Source organism: Sciurus vulgaris, assembly GCF_902686455.1.
Source record: "Sciurus vulgaris genome assembly, chromosome: 4".
NCBI classification, from domain to species: Eukaryota; Metazoa; Chordata; class Mammalia; order Rodentia; family Sciuridae; genus Sciurus; species Sciurus vulgaris.
The window spans coordinates 34239537-34251568 of record NC_136464.1 but is presented as its reverse complement, the minus strand read 5'-3'; the positions used below and the strand labels follow the sequence as shown (position 1 = coordinate 34251568).

The window sequence follows — 12032 nt, the reverse complement described above, 5'->3', positions numbered from 1 at the left end:
TTCTTTTTTTTCAGTCTCTTAGTTGTATCTTTGGAATGCCTAATAATATTTGCTTAAGTACAGTTATGTAAGCAATGTTGCAATTTCAGATGATGCTCACCTTTTTCCAGAAAGAGTTCTTTCCTTCCCTACTAGATAGTCAGAGTGCTATAACACCTCCTGCCCTGACTCGGAGTTGTTGACTAACAGGGATGAAAAATGACTACAGTTATGAGCCAATCTCTCATGTTCCCCTAGCCGTGTAATCTTGGAAACAATTTTGATCACAGCAACTTTCCAATGAGTCTAACATAAAGTTTCTTTATTTATTAGATGTTCTGGTCAGTATGCTCCTAGCTACTGTAATTCCCTTAAAGTCAGAACATATTTCTAAAGAAATTTATGAAAGATAGAAATGAAAGTGGCGTTTTCATGGTGAAGAAAGAATTATGACTTTACTAAGTTTAGAAATATTGTTTTCTTCTTCTGGAGAAGAGGGAATGGAGAACTTTCCTGAGAGGTGATGGGGCTTGACCTGATGATGCAAGATTTCATACAAGGGTTAGATAGTTGTACATTCAATTTGTTTTCAGCAAAGAATACAAGCAGGAGCTCTTGTTATGCCTAATCTCTGCTGAGTGTAGAGAGCCCAGAGACCAAGGAAATGAGCTTTTCCTGTCTGCATGGTAAAATGAAGGAAATTGCACCTGCATAGCTTATTCTAATGACCCTCTTTTTAATTATAAAAATAAGGTCTGCTATCACTCAGTGAGATGGACAGATATCTCATTCTAGACAAAGGTTTCAAAAACATGCAGTCAAGAAATGCTAGCCTCTTCAACAAATAGTGCTGGAAAAACTGGAAATCCATATGCAGCAAAACGAACCTAAATCCCTCTCACCCTGCACAAAACTCAACTCAAAATGGATCAAGGACCTGGGAAGTAGACCAGAAACTCTACACTTAATAGAAGAAAAAGCAGGTCCAAATCTTCATCATGTCAGCAGAGGACCAGAATTCCTTAACTGACTCCCAAAGCATAAGATATAAAAGCAGTAATCAATAATTGGAATACAATCAAACTACAAAGCTTTTTCTCAGTAAAGGAAACAATCAACAATGTGAAGAGAGAGCCTTCAGAATGGGAGAATAATCTTGCCACACATACTTCAGATAGACCCCTAACCTCCAGAATCTATAAAGCACTCAAAAAAATTTACACCAAGAATACAAAAAACCCAGTCAATCAATGGGCTAGGTAATTAGAAGATACTTCACAGAAGATCTACAAGCAATTGACAGATATATGAAAAAATGTTCAACATCTCTAGTAGTAAGAGAAATGTAAATCAAAAGTACCCCAAGATTTCACGTTACCCCAATTAGAATGTCTATTATCAAGAACAAGCAAAAATTAATATTGGCAAGAATGTGGGGAAAAGGTACACTCATACATTGCTGTTGGGGTGGCAAATTGGTGCAGCCACTCTAGAAGTAGTATTGAGATCCTTAGAAAATTTGGAATGGAACCACCACTTGACCCAGCTATCCCACATTTTGACCTATACCCAAAGGACCTAAAATCAGTGTAGTGCAGTGACACAGCTACATCAAAGTTTACAGAAGCTTAATTTACAATAGCTAGGTTGTGGATCCAACTTAGATCCCCTTCAGTACATGGATGGATAACGAAACTGTGGTATATATACACAATGAAATATTATTCAACCAAAAAGGAGAATAAAATTATGGCATGTTCAGGTACATGAAAAGAGTTGGAGAATATCTGCTAAGTGAAATAAGGCAATCCCAAATACTGAAAGGCTGAATGATTTCTCTGATAAATAAATGATGACACATTATGTGGGGTGGGAAGGAGGAAAGAATGGAAGAAGGATGGAAAGTATAGAGGAAAATGAGGGTGGAGAGGGTGTGGGGGAGGAAACTAATAGAGTGAGACAAACATTATTACCCTATGATTACACAAATGGTATGACTCTACTTTGTGTCCAAAAAGAGAAATGACCGTTGATCCCATTAGAGTACAATGAATTAAAATTTTAAAAATATAAAAATAAAAACAAGACGTATCATATAAAGTATTAATATTGTATTTTTTTACCAATTCACACGATTTTATCAAAAGAATATTTGAATCTAAATATTAGTATTAAATGTGATTTAAAGATTCTAATCCATCTTTTTTTTTCTTTCTTTCTTTTTCTTTTTGGTATTTGGGTTGAACCCAGTGGTGCTTTACAAGTGAACGGAACCAGGCCCTTTTAATTTTTCATTTTAAGACAGGGCCTTACCAAGTTGGTTAGGTTCTCACCAAGTTTCTGAGCCAGGCCTGGAACTAGGAATCATCATGACTCAGCCTTCCCAGTCACTGAAAGTATAGGCGTGCCTCACTGTGCTTGACTTCCTATTGCTTCATAGTTCATAAGCCTAGAACACATAAAATAGGGCGGTCATTTAATTTTTAAAAAATGCTATATATGAACAGGTGAGAGAGTGGATTTGGATGGGTTCTGATTTTAATTATTGGTCTGAACCCTTTCCACAAAACATTATGAATGATAAAATTGTTCTATATCTCTACTGCCCAATGTTAGTTTACTTTAAATTTGTTTGATTTTTTATTTAACTTAATTATTCACTAATTAAATTTAAATGTGTGGCTTGAGGTCTTTGTGTAGGACAGGCTTTTCCCAAGTAGGATTATCTCAGTCTTTTCCTAAGAAGGATTCAGTATCTTTCATCTTTTTTGGATGAACGGTGACAAAATATTGCTAGATAGAGGCAATACATCCTAGTGTTCTATAGCACAGTAGGACAACATTACTGTACAGCCTTTGATTATGTATCTTATAAGTAATGAGGACAGCAGTTCAAATATGACCAAAGAAAAGGTAACATGATGAGAATGCTACTTATGGTGATTTGATCTTTACATTCATGCAATACATCTTCACACCATAAATAAGTACATAATTGAAAAAGAAATCCTCCATACCTAAAAACCTAGAACACACAAAAATGTATTCTGGTGCTGTCTCATTAACTGACCAAAATTAATAGAATTGCAGTGAATCATTGACATTCTTTATTTTATTCTATTGTCTATAAAATATGTATTTATTTTGCTAAAATATTCTTTTATTTAATTCTATGATATTATTCTACATTATACCATTGAAAGTATCATGAATATCCACATTGCATATATCATGTTGCCTTTCTAAAACGTTAAACAGTGTGACAATGGAGCAATTGCACCTCTAAGACAGAGGTTCATACTTGAGGGCTGAATCAGACACATAGCAGGCAATAAAACTGCCCCCTTCAGACACACACACACACACACACACACACAATTTTGAAATGGTTGATGAAACATGTTGAGAAGGATGGCTTCCTCTGAGATGTGGAAGGGTCAATGATGATTACTGCAGTAAGAGCATGTCTCTTTTGTGTTGGGGAGTTCTGATTTCTCAACGAGGAAAATGCAGAATCAGGATCACAGTTGCATATACAGGGCAGCAGGTGAAAGCAGTGTCACTTGTGTGAAACAGTATTTCTCCTTTGTCTTCTAAACAAATCAGGTACTGCCTTCTGTCAACTGTATCCAGAAAATGGATATCAGGCAGCTACTTAGAAATGCAAGTCACCTTGAGGATTGCAAGTTCAATACCAGCCTCAATAGTTTAGTGATGCCCTAGCAACTTAGCAAAACTCTATCTCAAATAAAAAAAAATAAAAAGAGATGTGGCTTGGAATGTGGCTCAGTTGTTGCAGCTTCAGTTCAATACTTGCTCAAAAAAAAAAAAATATATATATATATATATATTCTATGATGTAGAAATTCTAATTTCTGGTGTACATTCCAAGTGCAAACCGGAATGTCCAATGTGTGCTCATTACATGTGTAACATAAGGCAGTACCTGAATTTTATTGTTAATACAAAATAACATTGCAACAGAATACGTTTAATTTGGGTGGAAAAAAAGAGCAACACAAGAAGTTACATAAAGCCATTGAACACAGGTTTATTTGTCTTACATCCATAGAACATTTATGAAGGAACATATCACTGATAGGTGGCAACAGTGGTTTCTGAAGTATCCAAATGGGTTCTGTGGTAAAACAAGAGGAAAACTTAATTTTCACCATATATTCATTTTGATAAAATTTCTTATTCTATATTTTTATTTATTTGTTCTTTTAAATTATACATGACATTAGAATGTATTTTTGGTGCTCTTCAACAGAAGAATGGATAAAGAAAATGTGGGATATAAATGCAATGGTATATTACTCAACCATGTTCTATTTTTGATGGAGTTCTAAGTAATGTAATACAAAATAAATTCCCTACTTTCTTTTTCTTCAGTGGTTGTGATCAAACTCAGGGTCTTGTGCATGCTATGCAAGTATTCTACAACTAAGTTACATCCCCAAACTACAAATGAATCTCTTATGTATACAGCTCAATGAGTTGGGACAAATATATGCACTGCTGTAGCCACAGAAAAATTAAAATATAAAGTATTGCTGGGCATGATAGGCCATGCTACTCAGGAGGCTGAAGCAAGAGGATGGCTTGTGCCCACAAGATTGAAAGCAGCCTAAGAATCACAGAGAGATACTTTTCTATGAATATAGTATTTCCATCACCTCATAAAGTTTCTTCATCCTCCTTTTCCAGTCAACCACCACGAGGACATAACATTTTCATCCAAATTTCTCTACTGATTTCTGTACCTATGGTTCTGATTTATCAAGAGAGTCATACAATAGAATATGACATAGAACACCACATAATCAAATCATTTATCTCTGGCTGTTTTACCTTCATTTTTTTTTTCTCCAATACTCTTCTTATTGATACAAATTTTTAAAATTTTTATTGGCATTCAATAATTGTACAGAAAAATGTTTCATTGTGCTCAATTGATACTGGCACATAAAGTAATTTGATCAGTTTCATTCCCCAGTATCTTCCCATGCCCTCCCCTCCCCTCCCCTCTTCCTCCTCCTAATCCCCTCCCTATACCTTACTGGTATCCCTTATATTTTCATAATTCTCTTTTTTATTATACAAGAATACATTTTAGATTCATTTTCATTCACATGTATTAGTAGTTCATTCCCTTTATTACTAAACAGCATTCCATTTCAATGAATACCTTAAATATTTTATTCACTCATAAGGCTTTGGATAATTTTGGTTGTTTCTGGTTTTTGACTTTTTAAATATAAGCAATATGAACATTTGTGTAACAATGTGAGGTTGATTATATTTTAATTTCTATTAAGTAATTACCTAAGATGAATATTATTCCATAATTTTATGACTTTATGATAAACTAACAGAATCAATATTTTCTTTTATAATTTTCCATTTATTTGCTATGTACAGAATATTTTCCAGCTCAAATTGCACAATTTGCCCTTACACGTTTTCAAGAATTCTAATAGTTTTAGCTCCTACAATTAAATTGGTGATTGATTTCATGTTAAATATTTATGTCTTGGAGTAAATGATCATGTAATTGTTTCCTTTCTTTCCCTTTCTTTTTTTGAGACTAGATTTCTCTATGTTTCACAGGTTGGCTCCAAATTCCTGGCTCAAGCAATCTTTAGGCCTTAACCTCCTTAGCATCTAGGGCTATAAGTACAGGCCACCATGTCCAGCCTATTTGTTTCTGTATGAAAAGTGCTCAATTGATACAATTTTTGATATTATATCGATCTTTACATTCTCAAGAAACATTTGTATCTTCAGGGTCCAAGCATAATTGAATACACCCCTGCATTTATTCTAAGTACTTCAAGTAGAATAATAAACTGATACAAGCATATCCATGTTAACAGCAGCAATATTCACATCAGTCAATACATGAGCCAGCTTGGATATCCATCAACAGATGAAAGAATAAAGAAACATGGTACATATACACAATGGAGTTTTATTCAACTATAAAATTGAAATTACATCATTTTCAGGAAAAGAGATGGAAGTTTAGTGCGTTATGTTCAGCAAAATAAGTCAGACTCAGAAAGTCAAGGGACACATGCTTACTGTTGCATGTAGAAAAAGAGGGAAAAAGGAAAAAAATTCTGTGGGTGTATCATTAACTTTTAATAAAGATCAATGAAGAAGACAAAAGGGACCAGGGGGAGTTTGGTGTGTGACAGGAGGGGAAGAACAAGGTATTGACACTGACTAAGTTACAGTGTTATATTATGTGCAAATGTGAATTTAAAACGAAAAAATCCCAGTAATATGTATAATTGTAGTGAACCAATAAAATATGGAAAAAATAAACATTTTTGCATACTGATTTTAAACAAATATGAAACATTTGAAGTACTTTGGCCTTTATTTATGATTGTCAACAAATTTTTGAAAATATTCTTTTCAAAATTTATCGTCCATATTGCATTTGGAAAGATCACCCAGAGTTCTCAGAAAACTCAAATTTTGTGATAATGTCAAATACATTCAGTTGGCCTCTGCTGTACTATTTATTATCTTAGAAAGGTCTTATAAAACTATCCTGGATATTTAAAAAGCCACAGACCCATTTTAAAGCAGAATCCTATACAAGATGTGTGAAAACTGAAGTTATAAAATAGAGTATTCATTAACAGCAGACATCAGCATCCAAACATGATGATGAAGAGAAAAGGAAGTTTGGTGCTCAAGTACTCAAGTACTCCCTATGTCAAATGCTACTGGGCATACTTTAACAATGTCCTAGTCACTGGCATTAAACTTGCATTTTATTACTTGTTTGGTTAACTGCTCTTCTTTGGAAAAGGGCTTCTTATCTATAGATCATAATGTTTGGGCTAAGCTCTAAGTCTTCTTTGGTTTATCTGTGTGTGTTCATTGCAGGGAACAAGCATAATAATATCACTGACTTCTGTGCTACATGACAGCAAAGAATTCCCCAACCCAGAGAAATTTGACCCTGGCCATTTCCTGGATAAGAATGGCAAATTCAAGAAGAGTGACTACTTCATGCCTTTCTCAACAGGTAATAAAAATTTATTTCCACTGGGAGTTCAGTGGATCAGACACCGTCATGGGATCAGTTAAACCTGCATAATGCTCATTTTGGATCTGATAGAAATGTTCTTTGCACATGATCAAGAGCAACACTCCCAGTGCTCATACAGTGTCCAAGATCAAGCTACAACATCATTTCTGGGTTCTCCTAATGGGACTTTGGGTTAATTGACCTACTTCTTCCAAAGTATCAAAACTACAGAGAGGGTCTATTGAGTCATGCCTCAAAATACAATACTGTGTCTCAGACACTTCTCAGAAGATGAAATTCATCTCAACTCTCCTCATCTTCCCTGTGAAAAGTATCTAAATACACAACTTTGGTGAGTACCTTCCATGGGGTGGCTCTCATTCCTCTGATGTGCTCTGGGTATGGTAAGTACCCCAGCACACAATAGGGCAGCAAATGTGTCCCACACTTCAGTTAACCAAGCAGATTGATAAAGAGATTGTTGTAATCCAATATGACAAGTCTTGTGGGAGAAAGAATAAAAGATTGGCTGTTCATGATGGCAGAGGGAGAAAATGCCTCCTGCTTGTTCTCTCATACCACATAGTGAGGCATCAAATGAATTGAGTGGCATTCAAGTAGAAGAAAGGACACTAGAGCTCCCTTATAAGAGGCAAAGAAAATGAGCTAAAGCGAGACAGGGCATTTTTACAGAGGCAATTGACCATAGGAGTAGGATATTTGCTTCTGGTTAAGGATGCCAGAGCCTTCTGACTGGTGAATGAAGGTCAGCAAACCTTGTGAGTGAGGCACATTATGGTTTTAGGACACCAGAGCACCCTGATTTCCCTACATCTACTTCATTTTTGGAACAGAGGGATCTTCACCCCTGATGTGCTGAATCTCTGACATATCATGGCCCAAATGTTTCTTTGATACTTCAGTCTTGCTTATAGGTTTTGCACTACAGATACTCATATGACAAAGATTAGCCATTCCTTAATGAAAATCCTATTTCAGAAGGTTAGAAAAATAGTGAGTAATGATTTATATAATACAAACTTCACTGCTGAGTAAAACCAAAGAGGATAAGACTCTAGAGCCTGGTGGAATCACAAACAGTGTTAAAGAAAATAACATTTGATCTAGGATCTGAGAGAAGTATGAAGTGCATCCTGGGCAAAAGGAACAGAGTGAGATAAAGCTTGAAACTACATTCTATGTTTAAGGCTGATGAGGCTCATTGGATCAGAAGAATGGGAGGAGAGATCATGGAAATCAGACTGAGAACAGGGAACACAAGTAATCAGTGTGTGTTTCTGGGAAAAAAATTGGTGGAAACATGAAATGTCAAAAAAATAATTTTAATGTGGTATGGTTAATGTTTTTCATGGAAGAAAGCTGATGCTTATTAAGTATTGATGGAATGAGCAGTGCTGATATATTATTAGGTGGATAACAGGCATGTTCATCCTTCTCTCTAATCATCTGTCATTTATATTTATTCATTTAAAAAATTTTTAGTTGTAAATGGACACAATAACTTTAATTTTTTATTGATTTAAATTATTTTATTTTTATGTTGTGCTGAGGATCCAACCCAGTATCTCACATGAACTAGGCAACTCTACTACTGATCTATGACACCAACCCTATATTTATTCTTGGTCCATCTATCCATCCATTCATCCGTCCATCCATCCATCCAATAATTTATGAATAGTCAATACATTTTTCTAGGACCAGACAGAATTATAGTGTTGAAGGAGAATTTACCCTCTCTCACTTTTTTTTTTTTTTTTTTTTTTTTAAGGAAAACGGGTTTGTTCAGGAGAAGGCCTGGCCCGCATGGAACTGTTCTTATTCCTGACCACCATCTTACAGAACTTTCACCTGAAATCTGTGGTGGACCCAAAGGATCTTGATATCACGCCAGTTGCCAGGGGGCTTATCTCTATGCCACCTGCATACCAGATCTGCTTCATTCCTGTCTGAAGAAGAGCAGTGTACTTTGGCTGCTGCTGTGCTGTCCTCTGGAATCTCCTCTTTGGAGCATGCTCCACCTCCTTCCCTGTCAGGCGTTTCTCCTCTGACCTGCTTCTCCCCACCTCATTCCTTTGAATTCCAGTGAACATCCAGCCCCACTGGAGAGAGTGTCCTCAGTTTTCACAAAGGTGTGCTCCTGTTCCCTTACTCCAACACTTGCATTACCCACTCTGCATTTTAACACAAAAGTGGCTTTTCAGTATGCCATCACTTTAAACCAAGGAGAATCTGGGGGACATTATGGGAAATGCAATAAGTCATGCACAGCAAGATAAAGTAACATGATTTTAATTTTTGAATAATATAAAAACAACAAACTCTTAGATTAGTGATAAGTAATGGTTGCTAGAACTTGGGATGGGTGAGAGTGTGAGTGGATGGAGAAAGAAGAGAAGGTAGTTAAAGTTTCAAAGTTTAGAGTAGACAGGAGGAATGAGTTCTGATGATATAGTGCAGAACATGGTCCCTATTATTAATAATGATTTCTTGCATACTTGAAGATTCCTAAAAGGGGAGGTATTAACTATCCTGCCCATAAATAAAGGACAAATGTGTGAGATAATGACTATGTTTATTATCCTGATCAGTCTTTGTTCCATGTGTACATATATCACAATGTACCTCATAAATACATATGATCACTACTTGTCAACTAAAAAAGATATGGAAGTAGATTAATAATTAAAATGCACATGAAAACTATATTGTTCCCATTTTTAATAATTTTCATTGGAAAAGAAAAATACATTAATGAGGTGTTGACAGAAGTGTGGAACAATAGGCAGCTTTATACCCTGACAGAACAATGTTTCAATATTCCTACTCTAATTATCTTACCAAAATTTATAATTTTCCCTTCACCACCATCTTCCCCATCATTCACCTCTGATTCCCCTGCCCTCCTTTAGCCCTTTCCTTTTTTCCTTTTACTTACTCTTTCTCATAATTCTGTGAGATAGATAGTACTTGTATGAGTCACCATTACTGACTCAACAAGTAACACAAATATAATGACTGAAAACAAAACACATTAACTATCTTAGAGTTCTGGTGATGAGATCCAATATCATCTCCCCTGTGCTAAGTTGATTCTGTCATCTAGTATAGTTCTTTTTGAGCCTCTAGGTGAGATACATGTTCCTAAATTTTTCATCTTGTAGAGATTGCCTGCATCCCTTGGCTTCTGAGTCCTTTGTCACATCAATTCAACCTCAGTGTCCACATCTGCTACCCCCTCATAGCTTCTCATTTTTCTTTTATATAATCTTTGCTGAATCCAGGTGTGATGGTGCAAACCTGTAATCTCACTGGATTGCAAGTCTGAGGTGGAATGTTCACAAGTACATGGCCAAACCTCAGCAATTTAGGAAGGCCCTAAGCATGTTAGAGGGATTCTATCTTAAAATAAGAAATAAAAAGTGCTGGGGATGTGGCTCAGTGGGTAAGCAGCCTTGGGTTCAATGTCTGCTACCAACTCCCCATGCAAACAACAAAAACCTTGTTGATTGAATTGAACACACCTACATACTACAGTAGAATCTATCCATGTTATGACCCTGGACATAATCACATCTACAATATCATTTTATCATGTAAAGTACCAAATTCATGGGTTCACAGGTTTCAAGGATTAAGATGTAGATCCTTTGGGATGTGAGGTCATTATTAAGACTATGACATTATGATTATATCCTATTACTGTAGAGATAATTCAGACAGGCTATGTTAAATATTGTGTTTGGGTTCACATGTGAGAACAAGGAGGGGAACCCCAGAGCCATTTGGCTATAAAACTAAACTTTCCTAATCAGGTAATGTTAATTATTTCAGTGTCTTTTTGTTTTAAAGCTTTAATGGTAGGTAATGATGTAAGGATATATTTGTTAATATTTAATGGAAAGAGCACATATTTCAAATTTCAAAGAAAAAAACCAGAGTTCATACCAAGGATCAATATCCCCCACTCTGAGGGGAGTGTTCTTGCAAACAAAAGAGAAAAACAAGACAGAGGAGAAGGTGGATTCAGGCACAGAATGTCCAAGATGTTGGTCAAAGAGAAAATCTCAGAGGATGTTAAGGTTGGTCCTAGGAGGAGAGATGGGCTCTAGGCTTCCAGACCAGCTAGAGAGAGAGGGAGAGAAAGTGAAAGGATTGGAAGTTGCTAATCCCTTCCTCTTTTTGTGTTGCTTACTGATCTGTCAATTGGAGTGGCATAAACCTGAAGCTGTTGTAGCTCAGCTTCCCTACTCACTAGTACAAGGTAGGATGGAATGGTCATTACTGTAGGTTGAAGTTTTGTCCAGACAGACAAGATCAAGAAACTCCCAGTTGGATCTGCTGCAGAATAAAATGAAGGGAATTCCAAAGTTGTAGCTTAAGTCTAATAAGTCCTCTGTGGTTTTGTTGGGTGATATCTGCTCTGGAGAGATGAAACCAACACATACTTAGGACCTAGAAAATGATGATTTATTCTGGGAGTGTGGAAGTCCCGGGGCTCCCAAAAATTCTGCTCCTGTAGGAGAGAAGTCATTCTACAAACTCTGCTGCCCACAAACACAGACTTCCCAACTGAGTCCCTGAGTGTTTACACACCCTCCTTTTCGGTTTCCCATTTCTCTGCAGCTGGTCATGTGAGCTGCCAGATTCAAAGGGAAATTGAGTTGGATTCCCCTTTGTATTTCTGACTTAAATCTCCCTAGGAAATTCCTTGTGTCTGCTTCACTCATGTTCTACAAGGTACACTCTAGACCACACATAGGCACTTTTGGGAGCACTATGGCAATGTTGCCATGATCTTCCAGGCTCCTGCAGCAGAAAGCTGCAGTGTGGCCTCCTCAAGATGGCTCCCAACCTCAGCTTTGCATGGCCAGTTAACAAATACAGAGAACTTATCAAACACCAGCCTCCTCATTAACCTTTTCAACTAACATTCTTGAGTGTGGGCCATCTGTTTCTTTCAAAGACCATTATAAAGTAA

At 36.3% G+C, this 12032-nt stretch overlaps 1 protein-coding gene across 1 annotated transcript in view; it reads left to right on the top strand.

Moving 5' to 3' along the window:
• Positions 1-9697, top strand: part of LOC306660060 (cytochrome P450 2C18-like) — a 39182-nt gene extending 29485 nt beyond the window's left edge. The window contains exons 8-9 of the mRNA XM_079138135.1: positions 6886-7027; positions 8823-9697. Of these exons, the coding sequence (XP_078994261.1) occupies positions 6886-7027; positions 8823-9004 (324 nt within the window). The 3' untranslated portion in view covers positions 9005-9697. The remainder of the gene's footprint in view (positions 1-6885; positions 7028-8822) is intronic.
• Positions 9698-12032: the final 2335 nt, after the last annotated feature.